At 40.2% G+C, this 20,204-nt stretch overlaps 1 protein-coding gene and 1 long non-coding RNA gene across 12 annotated transcripts in view; one reads left to right on the top strand and one right to left on the bottom strand.

Annotated features, from left to right (window-relative positions):
• Positions 1-18,952, top strand: part of LOC111248279 (carbonic anhydrase 2-like) — a 64,097-nt gene extending 45,145 nt beyond the window's left edge. For 7 of the 11 annotated variants that reach the window (XM_022800359.2, XM_022800358.2, XM_022800357.2 and 4 more), the window contains 7 exons: positions 8,406-8,533; positions 9,260-9,329; positions 9,541-9,639; positions 9,836-9,951; positions 10,686-10,803; positions 14,006-14,115; positions 14,659-17,434. In XM_022800359.2, the coding sequence (XP_022656094.1) occupies positions 8,406-8,533; positions 9,260-9,329; positions 9,541-9,639; positions 9,836-9,951; positions 10,686-10,803; positions 14,006-14,115; positions 14,659-14,796 (779 nt within the window). In that variant the 3' untranslated portion in view covers positions 14,797-17,434. Of the gene's footprint in view, positions 1-4,771; positions 5,509-8,405; positions 8,534-9,259; positions 9,330-9,540; positions 9,640-9,835; positions 9,952-10,685; positions 10,804-14,005; positions 14,138-14,658; positions 17,435-17,725 lie in introns of those variants that run through there. The other 4 variants (XM_086985744.1, XM_022800353.2, XM_022800352.2 and 1 more) reach the window with 4 other exon arrangements.
• Positions 7,335-8,525, bottom strand: LOC147756877 (uncharacterized). The gene is made up of 2 exons (XR_015325382.1): positions 8,387-8,525; positions 7,335-7,877 (listed from the first exon to the last, which is right to left on the bottom strand). It is a non-coding gene; the product is annotated as an uncharacterized LOC147756877 (long non-coding RNA).
• Positions 18,953-20,204: the final 1,252 nt, after the last annotated feature.

The raw sequence follows: 20,204 nt of genomic DNA, 5'->3' as shown, positions 1-20,204 counted from the left end.
ATCAATATTTAACATGGAGAGATAATACATATTAAACGGCGGGTAGGATTCAATTTTGACATTTTTGTAGTCTCACCAATGTTAGTCTAAGCTATCCGATATTATAGAAGATGACTTGAGTGAGATTTTTATACCTTTAGGATTCGCCAATTCCTTTTTTTCGACGCCAGAATGTCAGGGATCTTTTGTGAGTCAGTCAACGAAATTGCCGGTTTCATGAGATAATCATTATCCTAATATTATGCTAAGATGGGTATTGAATCACTTGCCTGCTTATTATACATATTTTTACTCAAGTTAGTATTTGATTAAGAACGTAAGTGAAGAAGTCTCTCGCATACGCACATTGCCTGAATAATAAGCTAAAATAAATACTTCTTAGCAGCCTCAGCACCAAACCTGTGCTCCAATCAGAGCATCAGAGTCTAGCAAGCTTTCAGGCAAAGCTTATTCCGTACTTCTTGGTCTCCAGCGTTTTGCGGCTTAGAGATTTCTATCTATAGCAGAACGCAAGTCAAAGCTGACGTTGCTGCATTTACGATCATTCGTGAGGAGCCGATACCGCAGCAACAAGCACGAGTTTCTGCTTTCGCTGCAATAGCGAAAGCGACATCGGATGATTGGGCCCCCTACCTCCTCCCTGGTGGGGGAGGCTGGTTTTGGCCCAGAGGTCCTACGACAACGACGAGAATAAGGGCCGACATTGAACGGGGTTCGATTGTCTTCTCTCCAGCTCCGTCCCTTCGTCCATACATCGCCCTCGAGGCCTCAGTATATTGTATAGCCGTTGTCGCCGACACAGTAACCGCCCGTCGGAGCAAATCTGTTCGCTCCATCTGGGTCCTGAGTATCGGCTGTTGCTGTGTCCATATGTTCAGCAATCGCGAACCCTGGGGCACGCACTGAAAGCAGTAAGAAGTTCGTACTTGCCCCTTCGGCACTGACGAGCTGGAGTGGCCGCCGATCCATTGGCATACATCCAGAACAAGTTTGTCATGGCCGTTGCTGTCCACAGTAACAACAGCGATAGTGGGACGGTAATCGCGATGGCAAGACAACTTCGGAAACTAGCTGTAGCAGCGACAAAGAGGAAATCGGAGAGGTGGAGCGATTTGGTTCCGCCGAACCCGGCGACCTGAGACCTCACTGCCGAGTTCGTGTCGAGCCTCAGCTGTTTAAATTAATTTGTGCTTGCGGTGGGCCGCTTTGTAAGCTTGTGAATTCGACAATGTAATAGTGTGATTATTTCTAAGATACGTCTTAACCAGGCCACACGTAATAGCTGGACGGTCCGTTCGTGACTGCTAAATTGCAAGTGCTATTTGGCTTAGGTGCTGTATAAAGGGTGACGCTATCAAAGGATACGTGTGAGCTTGTCCTAGGTGCCTTATTTTTGTAAGTGGCATTGTGTAATAGAAAATCGGACAAAGTGGGTCGCACTGGTGAACACACAACATGTTCGCTTTGAAAAATTTCTAGACAATCTAAAAAGGTTAAAGGCAATTGGAACATCAGAACTACCGTATTTGTCGTCTTGCCTGTGATTGCCAAGTGTCCGATGAATATTGGTTGATCTCTGCTAACTCGATGTGATGCGATTCGGCTATTGACATGACCAGACTTACATTTGGGCCGGGCCTATTGTTACGTGTCCTTCTCAGTCTGACCTCCAAGGCTTACAACGAGTAGCCGTTGGGATCGGTAGCTCAATACTTTTCCGAGCGCGAGGCTTTGGACCCGTGCCGTTACCTACCTATTTGCATTTTCCACGGAACGTTCAACTGTCATAATGTTATGTGCTACCCAATTGCTGCAGTGGTTATGGTCACAAATAAAATGTCAGAACTGTTTTCAAATACAAGACGGCAGTCAACCAGAATATTGTGACGGTAAATAGCGGTGTATTATAAACAACTTCAAATCTGTATACCAGTTCTCCGGTAATCCACACATATTCATACACTGTAGATTCTGTGCGTGATGAATTATGTTGTTAAATAGAGGTTGAGCTCTTATTTCGATTTTGTGGACCGGTGAGAGTCCATTCAGACCCTAATACAGCCGACTGCATAAGCCCATAATATTAATGGGTTCAAGAAGCGTAAAGGAAATTACATGGGATGGTTCCGTATATGCATCATTCACACAAGTGCTAGCAAAATAATTTTCAATGAGTTGAAATTGCTTGACATTGTGACAATTAAGTGATAGTCGAGATTATTCAAACAATTAATTACCAGGGCAAACAGCCCAATTGAAAAGATCCTAGCTTGTTACTGCAATAACATTCCCCGCCTGCTCGGCTCACATAGTCCGAATACGAGTGCCATATTTAAGCCGGCCAAATGCGTACGATACCCATCGGTCGTAAGCGTTTAGTGTTCAGTATCGCTAAACATATAGGCCCTCTCATTGCATGGTGGCCTAAATTCTGGATGACGAAATCAAAGTCCAGCTACGCCAAATGTAAATCGCCCAAGTCACTACGAGTAACAATACCGAAATATATTAAAAAGCGATTGGCAATGGCTAAAATGATAGCCGTAAAACCTATTTTCTTTCATATAAAATAAAAATTTTCCTATTGGCGAATATTATACATAAGTTTAGTTGTGATTATACCTTGGAATAAGTGGAACAGTTTAAATTTAAACAGTCAATCTAATATTTTTCATTGGCTTGCACAAAGCTGAGGTGCGAACGCTTCAGTCTGAAATATAGCAGCTCTTCTTAAATAAATCGTTGAATACGTGTCGTCTATAAGGAGCCTATCGAACTGGATTCATTAATAAGCCTTAAACGTGATGTGCGATCTCTCTTCTATTTGAAAGCCTCTCGATCAGTCTTGCTGGATATCGCCAGCCGCTGCCTGATGGATGAACTATACCATGATTAACTAGGAATCGGTTGATAACTTGTTCAAAGTAAACCACTCTGGATTTACAATGGACTGAATCGATCCTCTGTCTAAAAGCCACCATTTGCATTGCTAGGGGTGCCGTGGTAGTAGCTATCAAAATGAATAGGGGGACGCACAAATATCATCTTATAACAGTAACACTTCATCTCGTTTGCTGTTAGAACCAGCGGAACTTAATGCTTAGACTCATTTGGTGACTACAATAGGCCCGTAAGGGGTCGTACATGCTTGATGCCGTCCACGGTTGGCGCACTTGTATCGACGGGTCGAGGAGAAACTGATACGAGCGAAAAACTCATCGAATTCCATATGCGATCCTAATCGTTGTATCTTTTGGCGTTTATAATTAGGAGTGTATGCGTTAGGTCAAGGTTCTGTTTGTCTTCCCGTTTCACGAGTGACGATAAATAATCACCAATGGTACAGCGGTCCTATTCGCTGCAATAGTACGATGTTGGCATCCTTAGCTCGCATACATTCACCACTTATCTTCAGCCTCTTGTGGTAGAAACGTATAGTTCATTAATATTCATATGTAATTTATTTACCCGCTAGTCTGAAACCGACGAAGATCGTGCTCGGACTAGACACGTGCCTCATCTTGGGATTTGGACCAAATCACCATTGAAAAATATATACAGGTATAGAATTTTTCAGCTGAATTGCGGGCCATTCTCATTTATCGGTGCATCTTCTTCCCACTGCTCATTGCAAATATCTTCATAGTGTCAAGACTATCATTGTCCTTATCCTTGCTATTTAGGGTATAACAGTAGCAGTAAAATGAATAATGATCGAGTACCGGTTGTTGACAAAAGCCCCCAGGAGTCCCTTGGCGGGAAGAATCAATGATTAATCGTAGCTAGACTATTCCGTTTAGTTCGAAGTGGCAAAAATTCATCGCGGCTCTCTTTGTAGGTATCCCAGTTGTATGCCGTAGAACAACTTGTCTGTAAAGAGTGACGAGTAATGTCGAAATAATTGGTAGTTTCTTTTTTGTTTTCCTTTTAACTGGTATTGCTCATTTGCTGTACAAGTTTATCAGCGTAGAGATTGCACAGTTGTCAAGTATATCTTCAGCCATCATTGTCAATGTATAGACGTATGTTGTGGTGGACGGGCTTACTAAAAGCTGATTAATTGCCTCAAGGCCCAACGGACAAGCACTTGTGACTTCAATACTGTAACAATACTTCACATAAATCAGTGATAGCGATACTAATGATGTTTCAAGGTACCTCTTATGCCTTACACGAAACAACAGGCCTTACACCGCGCTCGGAATGTTACAATATTAGCTATTCGAAAAACGTGCGACGCTTGTAAAAAAAAAATTCGGGATACACAAACAACAATGTGCATTATATTGCAACATGGGATGATTTAACAAATCGTTGTTTATCCAGTTCTACCAAACTTGGCTGCGATCGTGTTGAAGAAAATATCTCTATATTTGGCTACATTCGCCGGATTTTCTAAATTTATCATCTCTAAGTAAATTGTCCGAGAAAAATGTAACGACACGAATATCATAGATATATACTATATAATATATATATATATATATATATATATATATAGTATATATATATATATAGTATATATATAGATATATAATATATAGATATTATATACTGGATTTTTAGTCGCCAACAGTTTGGCGATACGGTGTTGCGCTTTAAGTATAAGTTCAAGTTTCCGTCGAGGCTGATGAATGAAACATAATATAATACGTGTAGACAGATACAAAGGTAGAAACAAATGAAGGCTTATCGGATTCAGGTAATGCTGTCAGCAGGCCACTATCTAGCCTGATTTCTGTTTTTTTTTATTGATATACCCGCGACAAAGCTAAGGAAAAGCATTATTGTGGCAGTGAATAACTAACTGAAACATTTCCCCGTATTGTACAGATATCTGTCATCAAATAACGCTTTTAGTCCGGTCACATATGTGAGATGCTATTCCATGTTTCTGCTAGGCCCGAACATTGACTGTATCTACGAAGAAGTTACGTAATCAAGACTCTGTCCCATACGCACCGATAAAAAACGTCCTGGGTATTCTGAACGTTATACGAAATTCGACATCTGGCCAAACGTGTCAACACAACCCTCTAACCGCTAATTTCTCTATGGTTGGCACTGATTGCTCCTATTAAAAATATCTTGGAATGCCATATGAACCCGAAAGAAATATCGAAACGCCGTTGTCCTTAAAAGGGTTCTCGGAAATAAGAGAGAATCAAAGTAATTTGCGTAATCGGGACCAGACTACAGAAGCTCAAAAAGGTGACCGGACTGCCTCTTGTATTTCTCGTACGCATCTGAAGGACTTTATCCTAACTCGGAACATTTGTTGAGGCTTTCACCTTCGATAAACGTCGCTACGATGGGTATCGCGTGCATTCCCCACACAATGTATCCGACCTTGACAGTCTAAAGCCAACAAGTACCGGCTATTTCAGGGTCAAGACGCGACGCATGGGTTCATGACCATTATTACACCAACCAAATCAGCCTTCAAAATCAAACCACGCCATGACTCCATCAAAGAAGGTGGCAGGGTATTTCATGTGCAAAAAGACGGTACGTTGCCTCCTCGAGTTGCGTTTTATCATAGGCGAGTTATTGAGTGTACAAGATTCATGGGCAACCCACGCGATTGTCAAAAACATCATTGGATGGATTTCTAATACCTAGTCTATAATAGTGTATTTAATTGTCTTTTGACAATATGTTTATACTAAGAAGAGTGAGAAAAAGGGTTTTGTATTTCAATGTTTAATTTTACATGTTTGTAAATATTTATGATAGCGTTTCCTTTCCTGCTGTACTATACTTACGGCGAACGAACTTGGACAGTCCATACTGTAGTCCGCAGTTCCATTTTCTTCAGCAATTACAGTATACCTGAACTGTTGTAGGAATCACTCTTAATGCGCTAACGTAATTACTCCATGCTACGTTTACCCACAGTATCGTGGTATGATCGCTGATCTTCGTAAAGAACTTCTGATGGCCGGATCCTACATGATGTACCCCACTTTCTAAAGACATTTTTTTACAACAGCTTTATCTGAATTCAATCATTCCAGCCAATTCGATTATCGATTTATCCAGATTCATTTTTCCGAGGTAATTTCGCGCAATCGATACTTAGTTGGGTCCACCAGAGCTAAAAGTGACCGCACCGCTTTTACAGAAATTTTATGAAGCACTTCCTCAGTTGATCACTGAAGCTCGCAGTTCGTCCGGTGTAATTAGAATGAGCCGATCTTAATAACAAAATAATCATTGCGTTAATTTATATTAGTTGTTGTTGGTGTTAGGCCACACAAAAGATACAATGAACGAGTTGAACGAAAAAACAAGCCCAATTTTGTTTATCACGCAACATTTTTGTACTGTTTTTAGGTTGAAATGCGAGATTCGAACAGGCATATTATGACAAATAGATAAAATTATAGTTTATATAGGTTAAATCTATCTAACGTACAGGATTTGAGAAGAGCAAGCAGCTTAGCATGCTCGTATTGTTGGCTCGTATCGTTGTTGTGAGTGAAAAATTCTCGATAGTATGCACAATTACACAACATGGATTTATGGTGATTTTTGGTGTTACTCTACCGCACACTGGCCGCTCTTGGTGCTCTGATGCAACCCATTCAATTCTATCGCTGCAAAACTTCTATGGAGGTCCAGCTGCCGTGTAAGCACCTAGAGCCTTTGGCATTAAACAACAACTGTTCAGTATAGAGGTGTTGTGAATTACGGAAAATTATTATGGATTGCCTATAGCGCGCCACTAGGTCTGCAACACGCTGGGTCTTTAAAGTACGCTAACTACTAAGGCCGAAAAACAACCTTGCAGCCAGTATTTGGATCATTTCAGCCAAACGTTGCTATAAATACGGCCGAAAACGAACCATCGGCTATTTTTGCAGTGCCTGAATCTGTCTAGCGTAGTTCTATCTGCTCTCTAGCTCGGTGTTGCTGGTCATCCGTAGCCGATCACGCCCCAATGTAGCGTACGTGAGCCATTCTTGAAGAACCTCAATATCTAATGCTATAAGACGGTATTTCATATTGCCAACGATATTTTTTCTCGACATTGCATTGTCCGACCCAGCAAGATGGAAAATTAACAGAAAAACCAACTGCGAAAGCTATTCGGCACTATCTGTTCGGATTAAGAACTATTTTGTGATAGTTCATGTCGAGCACAAAAGCTGAACTAATGGAAAATGTTAGTAGTAAATAAGAGCTTATTGTCGAAACATTGATAGTAAATTGTACAAACGGTCTTTTTCATCGAAAGTGCAAGGAGTTTCAAGGGTGACCTCTTGGTTGAGGGTCAACGTTTTTGATGGATTTTAATCGATTATTTAAGATTATATAGATGACACGATGGATCCATTTGCATTAAGACGATGTTTTTTTGAATAAAGTATGCCTCAACTTAATTTTTGCAAAAATTCGTTGCAAAATAGAAATATTGAACAAGTCATATGGTTTCGAAAAATCATCCTGTAAATTCACATTGTCCTCAGATGTACTATTCAGATGTACATCAATCTCAAACTGAACGTCAGACAAACGTCTTGTTGTTTAATCGAGATGTCCAGCAAAATAGATCGACTCGCCAAGTAGCTACAAGTAACCGTTCGTTGTCCTCTTGATTGTGGAATATCCACATGAAAGATGCTAAGGTCGCATATCTACTTTGAGGAGTACATAATTATATTGATGTTAGGATATAAATACGCGCCCCTCCTGGCGTAATGACATGTATTCGAAACTCCCTAGTTGTCAACAAGCGCAACACTGCTATTCATGTTGGCGGTACCCCAGTGAATGGTGCTTGTCAAGCTACCGCTAAATCGTCCTGGCCTTGAGGCGATACGCCTGCCGAAAGATGATCCTTAGGGTTCCAATGGTGGTTCGATCTAAAGTGCCTAGGGAAAAACGCTAAATACTTATATTATAAGGCACCAACTGTTTTCTGTTCGGTAGAAGAGCGGCACGCTATCACATTGAAGGTTAGCGAAGAATCAAACGACCGCATTTGGCCTAAATTTAGACTGGAAGAGGGGCTCTTTTTATTCAAGTGCTAAGCTACAGTGATCGTGCTGGTTGGACACTACGTATTTCAATAACTAAAAAAAAATAACGTAACATATTGCCATTTTATGAGATTGAAGAAAAACAGCAGTCTAAGCATACACCTGATATCATTTTTCGGCGTGAACGATTGAATTGCTGAGAATTGTTTATTCAAACCAACTAAATTATACGTTACGATGGAAATTATTGAGACACATCATTAGACGGTAGATATAATAAGCTATTCTGTTTATTTGGCGCGTACTTAAAAGCAATTATTTCAATTTTAACAATAGGTTGGCGACGGGCTGCCCAGTTGAAAATTGACCTTTAGAGATTTGCTGTGGATAGATACACTTACCTTGTTGCCTTATTTTCAGGTCCGGCGCATTGGGGAAAGACCTTCCCGCAGGCGCTCGGGCAGAAACAAAGCCCTGTGGACATTATACGCTCACACGTTCAACCAGATCCAATGCTTCTTAAGCGCCCACTCAAGTACAACTATCAGGTGAAAATAATGTTTCTTGACTATCATTCTAACGAAAATTTGTAACAGACAGCTTAGGAACAAAATGGCCGAGCGATTTAAAAATCTTTAGGAGACGCGCATCTAGAAACTATTGAATGCTTAAAAACAGGTGCTGGGATCGAAGCAGCTCGTTCTGATAGGAAACTATCGTCAAATCAATCAATGTTCACCTTCTGAATATCACGCTAAAGCTCTTATGAAGACTTTGGTTTGATAATTTGGTTAACCAGTTGCTACGTGAAGAAAGTTTACCTGTGTCGTCCTCTTAACCTAGCCTAAAAATTTGTTTGTAGCATCTTATAAACCCGCTTTATTTGCTCCCGGATCATACCTCGAAAACCATAGACGGTGGGTTACTTCTTTCGATTATCAACTGAGTGTTCTAAACGTACTGGTTGAACAAACAAGAGCAGGCGCCATCTGCTCTGCTAGAGGGCACTCGCATGCCGACACGTCCCGGGGACATATGAAAGCTTTCAGCGTACCACAATCAGCTGCTAGAAACCAGATGAGTTTTGTGCAGAATATTTAGATATGGCTGCGTGCTATTCGACTTGGCCTGCCATTCATTGTCTTATGTGCTAAGGTCTGTTTGGCAGCTCTATCTGACGGTCGACTGAGTCGTCTGTGTATTTAGCGAAACATGACATTCGCGACAGAAATAACAATAACAACAACTAAGTAATATATTATACGTAATGACAGGGTGTATTGACAAAACACGTAACCAATGGTGGATTTGGATGGCGTGTCGACGTCGACAGCTTGAATCATAGTGAGTACTTTCATCCGTAATATCATCGAAACTGTTAAAGGGACCGCGCGCTTTTAGTGCGAGATGTTAGTTTTTTCCTTTCGAACATAAGTCTAGTTCATAGATTCATTGACCTTGTAGCGCAAACGAAATCAACAAGTTCCAGCTATTTAATATGTACGTATATGTACATATATATATAAACGCATTCTCATATGTTGTCACCCAACAGACCTTGAGGGCGGTCCGCTAAGCCACCGGTATCGTCTCGTGCAGTTCCACTCACACTGGGGAGAAACGTGCTGCGATGGATCCGAGCATACGGTTGACGGTAAACCTCCCTGCTATGTTTACATCTTTTGATTCAATTGAGACCACAAGTAAATACTTTAGCTAGCTTTTTCTTCGGTCACTGAAAATTATTTGAAAAGTCAAATGTTTAAACTTCAGTTGAAATTGACGTATCGGTTGCAGGATCCTAGGATCCTAGATCCTAAGATCAACACTTTCGCTGCTGCTTTTACCAGGTGAAACTTTCTCTGGCGAACTACATTTGGTCCACTACAACATCGACCTCTACGATGACCCTGGCAAGGCTGCGAGCTCCGAGAGTGGCCTAGCAGTGGTCGGGATCTTCCTTAAGGTAAGCAGCTGTGTCCAACTGATGTTATTATTACTGTCATTATGAATAAAAACGGTATTCGTTGAAAAATCGATAAAAGCAATATTTGTTAAGTAACTTTCTTAAATTATCCTAACTATGTCCTATACGACTAGGGGGTAATTCATAGAAGAGGTCGCTTTTTAACGAAGTTTTGCTTGGTGACTGCAGCTGCTACTCTCGAAAATTGTCTGAGAGAAAAATTCGATAAGTTATTGCTCTATAAATTCTACACCTGAAGCGGTGCATCCAGCCTTTGTAGTTGTATTTTGGGGTCATTGTGTAATGTACACATCGTACGGGCAGACTGAGCACATTGATCTGCCATGATGTTCTATCACTGCTGACAGGTACAGAGTACAGCTTTAACGTTATCGACCATGCAATGACCTGCCCACTGGCTGAAATGATAAGAAGCATTATTAAATGTGCGCCTTAAAGGCTGGGTCTAGACAGGAAACAATTCTTATTGAGCATTAACACAGCCTTAAACTAATTGGATCTTAACTTCCAAATTAATGTGGTACGGTTGTAACTTTTAACTAAATAATCACAAATCTATTTCCGGGCACCTGTTTGCCCAGTAAACCTTACTCGTTTCTGAAAGCCGTTACTCAACGACTAAAACTTAGCTTTGCGAAGCTTAGTGAAAGCCCGAAATCTACCGATCTCGCTCTATGTGTACGTAAATTGAATATAATTTTCGGAAATTTCAGGAAGGAAGTTCGCATCCTGAGTTTGAAAAGCTCTGCGAAGTGCTCAGCTGCGTCAAACATAAGGGATGCAAATGTGAAGATATAGCATCGCCATTCCAGATCAGCTCCTTTCTTCCAAGTAAGTTCGTTCTTCGCGAATTGTGTAATGATTATATTTGGTTCATAGTTTGCCGTTATATTGAAAAACTGAATAATGTTATAACCAATAATATTTCCTGCCGCTCTGCTAGCTTTGGCGCACATTCTGTTGACCATGTATGGTCAGGACGCGGGACTCTTCCGTAATGGCCTGCTTTGTTGACAAAAACGAAGTTTGCATTTTGCCCTATTGTTGAATTACGGGTCGATTCGTTATTGACGATGTATGTCAGTGGTTCAGAAGCCCACCAGTGGGCCTTAGCAAAAGCTAATCGTATATCGCAAAGAAAGCAAAACAACTGAATATGCTGACACATGTATCTCTTACGTACGCTTCTATACAGCCATGTATATTTCGCTTCTGTACTTACTCTATAGAAGCCTTTGAACAGAGGTTTATATTATATCTGAATATTACTAGCCAGTCAACTAATGGAATCAGCTAGACTTTTCGTATGGAGGACAATATCAGGCCGGATTGAACCAGGCCGGCAGAGCGATAGAAATGAGTTTCACGGCCGTTGGCTCTGCGCTTGAACAGTCGTAGATATGTGTTTATGTATATATCTATATTATAATAATTAATTCATTACAATATAAGTTGTACACTGCTTCCAATAAACTATTTTCTACCGATAGGACTTTCGTTATTAGACTAAAAAGGCATTGGTAAAGTGAAGCTATAAATTTATTGCGGTCAATTATACATGTCTTATACATATTAATAATACCATTTAGGCGGATAATTTGACGCTGTTTATTACGATCTTTTATGACGACAGCCCGTAGTCGTGTCGTAGACTTATATCGTTGGCTCATTGATGAGTCGGATATGAAAGCGACAGTCATGGTTATTCCCATTTATAAAGTTCATGTCTGTTATATATTTGGCCTCAAACACTCAGTTTGTGTCCGCCGGCCATCTCACGAACCCCAGTGAAAAACGCTTTACGAAATTCGTCAAAAATTCCCTTCCAGTTGCTTAGCAGTGGCGAAGCTGTATCTTTTACACTACTTACGCTTTATTCTATTGCCTATAACGCGTTCTATTCACATTAGCAAACACTACATAGCCCTAGAAGTTGTTATGACGGACTGCGCCCCTGGCTCCAGCAAATGCCACAGCAGCAGCAGCAGCAGCAGCAGCCCACATGTTGTCAATGCGTCAACATGCCGAAGTCACACATCGTACATGACGCCGTCTGGCGCCAGTTGAACGAAAATAGTGGTTTTATACGTACAACACTTTGCGAGGACGACAAAAAGTCATTTGCAATGTAATATCACAACAATTGCCTTCAGAAGATGGCTGGATATACGAGTATTGTTTACGAGGCAAGGTTTATACGATCTAGGTTCTTCTCGCTTGCACCGAGTCTCGAACAGCGGCGTATATGACTGACAGGTTTATATTCAGTTTTATGGCTTGGCCTGTAAGCGAAACCATGCCTTCGTTTGTTTAAGCTCCGACCGCAACTCCGTTTCAGTGGCAAACTTCATTCAGTTCATTCCGAACTGCAATCTATAGAAGTCCATAGTTTATGCTTTTCTCAGCTGTATGGCGAGCGATCGTTCAATGTTCATTTAGTTGTCAGTATATCTGTGATTGAATTTGTCCGCTGTGCTTCGATCGAACTTCGCTATTGTACGTTTAACTAGTTGAACGAAAGCAGGGGAACAATGTCAAAATTCTATTGATTAATTTGTTGATTATCGATGACGACATGGAGGTTCAAGGACGCCAGACTCGATCAAAGCGGCCTGATTCAGGCCAACTCACAAAAAGTACATATTGGCTAATTTTTTATTTGTATAGTTTGATGTCTATGCGAAATTATGCCATTCGATCGTCCGTATATTATGATCGCATAAAGAGGATCGAAGACCACTGGGATGATTCAGTTCGAATTTCTACAGCCATATGACTACGCTGTATCGTCCAGCCAGCTCTTCATACTATTACAATTTGAATAGTATTGCAATGGATTCGCGTCTGTCGTACTGCTCTGAAAGGAATGACGAACGTGTCAAACACTCTAGATCCTCGCCACTGGACAATATTGCCAAAGTGGTGAAATCGATAATTACCTATCGATATTTCCGGACCTTTTTCTTAACCCGCAAGACTCCGCGCCTTCGAACAGAAGGTAGATTGGAAATTAAGTTAAGCTCTGGTTGAAATGGACAAAAAGCTGCACCGGATAGAAGACCATAGGTGGATGATTACACAAACTAAAAGCCAACTTGTTGGCTCTGTCCGACTCGAACAAGGTGTAACATACGAATACATACAGGTAGAGATAGATCTGATGTACCTTTACCAACGCATAGCTGGCAAAAAAATGAGGCACTGTGAGAGCGCGCCCAACGTTTACTTTTGGCTTGAGTTGCCTTCATCACCGGGGCACGGGTTGTCGGTATACGTAGATTATAAGCTCATCATGAACCTGTTTATAAAATCATTTATCTTGAATTGTCCAGTGTTGACAAACATTTGCCATGCCAAGTACAGATAGAGAAAGTTATTTGAACACGTTCTATTAGACGATAGGTCTTTATTGGCACTAGAGTCCAAACGAATATCGTACAGACTTTAGCAGACAAATGCAACTTCGCAAAAAGTTTGGTCGACAACCAAAAAGACTGCTAGACTGCGATCGTACAACATTGTTTTGTATATAATAACTTAGATGAGACGTGTTGTCTATAAATATTTACAATGACATAGATAGGGAGAATTGAAGAGCACGTGCAGGCATTATCGCATGCATCGTTGGCAGAAGTTGAAAGAGCGACCGCTGACCTCTTGTGATCAGAAGTTGCTTGGCCGCCCGCGAACATCTAGAATACGTATATAAATAAATTGACCATATTTGCGGAATCTGTGGAGAAGCGTTGTTGTCGGCTTAGGTGTCCGTACGCACGGTATGAGCTGACGTTTTTGATATGTGGGTGGGCAGCGCGAAAGACGTTTCCATCGTGAAGCAAGATGGGTAGCTTTGTTGCTCTTGCATCTATTCTTTAGTAATTCCGTATTTCCATTATTCTATTGACCATGTCAGGTATGATCAATGCGCATCTATGAGTACGGTTCAATGACTTCAATTCGAATAAGCCTCCTACTTTTATGATGTGAAAATCAAAACTGCTACAATGTCTTTCGTATTTGATTAATATTTTAGAGGACACAGACAACTACTGGACCTATGAGGGCTCATTGACGACTCCCCCATGTTACGAGAGCGTATCCTGGGTCGTTCTTAAACAGCCGATCGAGATTTCTAAGGATCAGGTACAATAGCGTTACATCACTGGTAAAGCTGTCATTTAAATACAAACTAATTACGAATGCTTTTTATTTCTGGTAACTTCATATGTCCGACGTGAGAAATAGTTATGATGTCAACTTGCCATTTTCCCCTCCAGTGCACGCATCAACTACGTAATTTTTCTGTAATCCATCGCATCGCCATTATCTTTGTCCCTCTAGTTTGACCTATAGATTCTACCTGAGAGAATATATAATCTTAACCGCTCGGGCCGTTTCGTATATCAGAATGTAAGGCATTACCTCCCCTAATGTGAAAATGGAGAAACTTTTAGTTACGTAGAGTACTGGCTAAGTAAGGCAAATCAATGCATATCTTATCGAGGGCGTCATTTCCTGCGGGGCTGAAATAAACAATATTTCTATCGGATCAAATTAACGAGCTATTATTAGGTAATCTTAAATTTATATTACCTTATACACAGGAGAATGCTCTATTGCCACTCCTGAACTGTTCCACTGAAATTGAACATACGCTAAGTGGCTTTCGTATGTTGCGTATTTCAGTTGGATGCGTTCCGTTCATTGCTGACATACACTGAAGATGAGAATAATATCACTGCGATCGACGGACCGGTTACCAAAAACTGGCGAAACTGCCAACCGTTAGAAGGTCGTGTGATCCGGGAGCCTCCGGAACAGTAACGCGGATGCAACTAGACATCGTAATAGGTAGTAAAGACAGTAGACCAAATCCATTACGATGCAGTTAATCTTTTGTTATCTAGTTCGAAAATGAACTTACGAGCAGTGGGACAAAATTCACGCTAATCAGAAAAAGAAAACGCACTTACTCTTATACAACTAACTACTAGCTGTCTGGGTCTAGTGGCCTATCTACACATGACTATATAACATATATAAACACATAGTGATATAGAGCGAGGCTAGGACAAGGTCCGTTTTAAACCTAGTTAGGGAAGCCGCTTAGGCGTTTAGTTGCCGTGTGCGCGGACATGCTGTACCCCAGCCCGCCAGAATAAGTCTTCCCTATATAGATATGTATATCATCCCCTTTTGCGCGTGCTGATTCGGTTTTCTAGGAAAAGTTAACAGCGGGGCAATATCTACACCCTATATTGACTATATATAATTGACCGATAAAGTCGCCATGTGAAGCTTCATTGCGACTTTGGCTGATGGGAGAGCAAGCCTGATGTGCAACGAAGGTTGGGTCGCGGATGTCAAACTGGATAGTAGAACATGGCGTAGTAAGAAGGCATGATGTTATGATCGATGCAAAGCGATCAAATGAAAAGAAAGCAAAGAGACTAAACAAAGACATTAAGCGTAGCGGAGACCGCCGCTAATCGAACTACTGAAATTGATGTTATTGTTATTACTAACAGCTAATCAGATGGATCTGGGCGTTTATTCACTGTGGCTATATATGAACACCGCTTTGATGTATGCCCGTAGATAATAACAATACGAGCACAACGTGATATAAGGTAATGCTATGGATACATGTTAAGGACACTAAAAGTAGTGAGTAGAAGAACATTTGAAAAGTCGAGGAACGAGCGGTGGAAGAGGTTGTAAACCTAGATCTGCCTAGAGATGAGAAATGCCTGCTTTGAAGCTAAAAGAAAAAGTAGAAAAACTAGATATAAGTGAATTTTCTATTGTGAGCGTCTCGGTATATAGAAAACAGTAGAAAAGGCGTTAGCAGTGGTAACTTGTAGCAATTAGAAAAGCAGTCTTTCAGAAAACAAAAAAAAACTAGGCGTGACTAAGAATAGATAGAACAACAGCGCCAACGCTTTATCGGTGTCCTATTAGCATATGATCGCATTGCTTCATTGTGTCAAGGCTTCTGGAACGAGCCCGTATAGCGGATCGAGCGAGGTAAGGGGCACCGATTTTGAGAGGGCATGTTCTTCTAATCGCCCAAAAAAGCACGGTAGCCGAAATGACGCTTGAAAGCGGGCAGGCAATTATACTAATAATAATTAACTTGATACATGTCAAATTGTTTCATGGGCCTGCTTTCGGAATTTTGTTGGGAACACTTCATGTGGATAGAAAAAGATTAAGCGAACATATATATATATATATATATATACATATATAAATCACGTGTGGCTTTTCTAAAAAAATCGATGTTTGTAGATAATGCAGTTTCTAGGTTAAACGTCGTTTGAAGATCAGTTTGTAAGGGTTCAATGTAACATATTCTGAAACGCCCATCAAACAAATAGAGAAAGTCAAACCTTTGTTACTGGCAAGGTAAACATACGACGTCTCAAATCCAACGTCATAGTGATCATTCGATTCTACGGAAGAAGAGCTCTTTAGGTTTTATATTCTGCTTCAGTAAATGCGTTCGCTGAATTACTGCTATCAGTGGTCGACGAAGATGGGGAATTCGGTGGTGTCGTTTTTCTTTGGGTAATTAAACCCCTATTGCGGAAGCTTCGGGGTCTAATTCGGAAGTCTGCTTCTATTGATTATCCTGGACCAAGTATGAAATAACCCTATACGCTGCCTAAGGAACAGAGCTTGAGGACAGCTTTCTGCCAACCAGTTCCGACCTAATTTGCAAACAAGGCTTCGGGGAAAGATTCCAGTAGTCATTGCCTGTATCAAGCCTGTGTTTAGGTGGATCAGTAAACATTGACTGCGGTTTATCTGCTCAAAATGCAGGCTAGGTTTCTCAACTAATTAGTGCACCGAACCCGATGACGACTGACGTACCGTCGTGAGTTTTGATCAGCACAATTCTTCTTTATGACATTGGACGTTATACGTTCTTCGTTCTTGCTGTTTTTCAACGGAACTGCCCTTTATGGCTTTGCCTGTCGAATTGACTAAGATATATACAAATCCACACTGAGGAAAAGCAACGATTATCAGCGTTTTCCTCTACTATCATACATATTATTCAATAGAAGATAGTGAAGCTACATAGTCTTCCGGTTTCGGCATCACTTGCAATTTTTATAAAAGACGCGTAACGCCAGATTTAAACGAAAAAACAATCCCATTTTTCAAAGCTTGTTATCGTTGAGAAAAAAACCAGTGACAAAAACTACTAATTGCGTACGGGTATTTATCGAAAAAATACGGGACAGTTAGAAGATTTAACAAACAAAGACTATTAATTCGTTGTATTTTACGTCGTCGTTTTTTACGTTTTCGAAATCGGTTCGAGAAACCTTCACGTCATCAGTAGCATCGTTCCCATTTCATTTATCTACTTATTTCTAGTTATGTTCAAGATTGTTAATGTGAATCGAATAAAGATTCAATTATGTTTTGTTAACAAGACCATGTCACATAATTTCGTTTGAGTTTTCCTTATACATCTTCTGTCTTTGATTTTTTTTACTTGTTTGCGCATTTCCACTGATGTCTCAGCTCATACACTCATATACTCGATTCAAGCGTTCTATACTTGGAAGCACTTTTTTCTAGTACAAAAAGTATTCATTGATATCTTTTTCATTCCCATTTTTCAAGTAGCTTTTGATCGATTTAGCTTTTAGGTTCATACTTTGAACTGAGACAGGAAGGCAAGCCGTAGATTCAGTCTGTAATACTTAATAAAACAACAATTCTTACGCTTTCGCAGCGGACGCTCCATCTGGTAGACACATCTACATAGGGAGACAACATAGGAGATTAAAAATTACCTCACAAGATTGTTACGCATAACAAAGCATGGCAATGGGATGGAAATGAAGTAGTGCTGCCAGTGTTTTTATAAATAGGTGAAACTTGTACGTGTTGCAAATGTCGAAAACGCTCATGCGTAACCCAGACATAACATGTAGTAATATAGCAGCTATACGGAGCTAACATTACAAACAATGCTAATAATAGTTTCAGAGTAGAAATGAGTTCAAATAAAGTAGATAGCATACATCCTATATATATATATATATATATATATACATTGTCCAGTAGATTAATACTACTGCGAAGTATAGTAGAGGATCAACTAGATCGCATAATATTGTAAAACATAGTAATATTTCAATGCGAGTAGCGAGAAAGGATGGAGAGGCGCACCGTACCAGCTGAAACAGTTATCGAATTCTACTATTATGCAATAATATATATATACAACAGTGATCTTTTCTCGGCACAACTGTTAAGCGAATCTTAGCTTCGAACACGTAGTCTTAAGCCATTTTTCTGGAGCTGAATTATAGCTTCTACTACTACTACTACTAGCTCTTCTCTTTAATAGCTGTTATCACAGCCTGTGGACATTGTGTATCTACGTGTTATTCAGTTTGTATTGCGGCTACTTAGCATTTTACTACAAGGAGTAAGACAAATTGTATTGTATGAAAAAAATACTACCGTGTACAAAACAAAGAATATAATGGCTAGTTGAATATAGGTAAAAGTGACACGAGTGAAGCTAGCAGCTGTTCATTGTTGCTGCTAGCGAGAGACGATAACAAACGGAAAAAAGACAATGGCAAACAAACAAAGAAGGGCCCGGCCTCATCCCTCAGCCTGCTATATCAATCAGAAACAAATGATAAACGAGCGTGTAGACATGAGGCAAAGGAAGCACTGTCCCTATTATTGCTAACGGAAATCGCTAGCTGCTTAATACGCTGACTGAGGGGGCGGTCGCGCCCAGTTCTAAACTGATTAAGTGCTAATCCTGCTTTAATCATCCCCTTTTGTTGTGGGACGAGTAAGGTAAGTTACTTCGTTAGCATGGGAGGTTGTCTTCGTTTTATACATGTATACGATATGTTCATGAATCGGACAAGAACGAGAAAATGCTATGCTTCCAACTGGATAAACAAATATACACATGCTTACGTGGCTGAGCAGACGCGCTGGTTATTTATTTTCGACTTTAGTGTATATAGAAACGATGTTTTGAACGGAGGTTATTGTAAGCTTCCAGGAAACAGCAATACATTTTACTTTCGGCACGCGGCCACAACGCTACAACACGAATCGTCGAAAAATACGTGTTAGCAAACGCTTTATCGTTATAAATCTGCTGTATGGAGGAAGGCGCACTATATAGACCGTAAGGCGAGCAAACACAGTAGCAACTCCAACATATACGTAACAGCGACGCTTACAATAATAATATATGCCTTGTAGCAAACAGAAACAAAAGATGCGCTTCTACATACATGGAGAAAAAGTAAGTTAGGAAAAAAAAACTCTGCTTGCTTGATCGAATACTGTTAGGTAAGCAGATAGAAAACGCACTATCATATCCCAAGTGTAATTGCCAATGTCATTTTATGCAACACAACTTCCCATAAAGCGTAGAAGTAAAGAAACTTGGAAGGGTGGCATGAGAATCAACGAATTTGTAGATGGACAGAACTGTAGCAAAGTTAGAGTGTGCTGCCGTATGTTAACCATCCAATGTAATTTTCGTCTAATTTAATAATTAATTATTTTCATTTGAATCGTTGATGACACACACGTACGCTGATGAGAGACGATGAATATTATTTGCGTTATTAAGGTTAGCTTGCCCTGAAAACTGTCTCTAGAATTTTAAGCGCTCTACAACGAAACATGGATTGTCGTCTCTGTTTCTCCGAAACGAAAACAAACGCCAAACAAACTGAACGTGTTTTTCCATAGTCACATAAGTTAATCATGAAATTAGTCAAGTTGATAAAAAGACAATGACCAATTAAGCGACGCTTGTTTTCAAAATGGTCACTGAAAGTTCGATACACAGTATAAATAGCATTGACATACGATTGTTCTCCACTCAGAGAGACAGAAAAATACCATTACTACTATTATTATTTTTCGACTTAAACCTATCTCTGGTGCGCTTTCGTATTTTCGTCGGTTGGTGATTTTGTAAAAAAAAAAAGCCAAACCAAATGCATTTACTAAAAAAAGATTACATTTATCAATTGAAAATAACTGCGGGTGAGAATAGTCGATATTTAAATTCGCTGACGTTTGTAAACATCGATATGGACGGAGCAACTTTATGAGAACTGCGCAGTGTGGATCCGTCAAATTAACGTTATACCGCTACACGTTCAGAGATTCCTCTTCTAACGCCACTAGCAATTTATTAATATAAGTAGAAATATATA

The sequence above is a fragment of the Varroa destructor genome, unplaced genomic scaffold (genome assembly GCF_002443255.2).
Source record: "Varroa destructor unplaced genomic scaffold, Vdes_3.0 BEIS01000003.1, whole genome shotgun sequence".
Taxonomy (NCBI): Eukaryota; Metazoa; Arthropoda; class Arachnida; order Mesostigmata; family Varroidae; genus Varroa; species Varroa destructor.
This window is presented reverse-complemented; position numbering and strand designations above follow the sequence as displayed.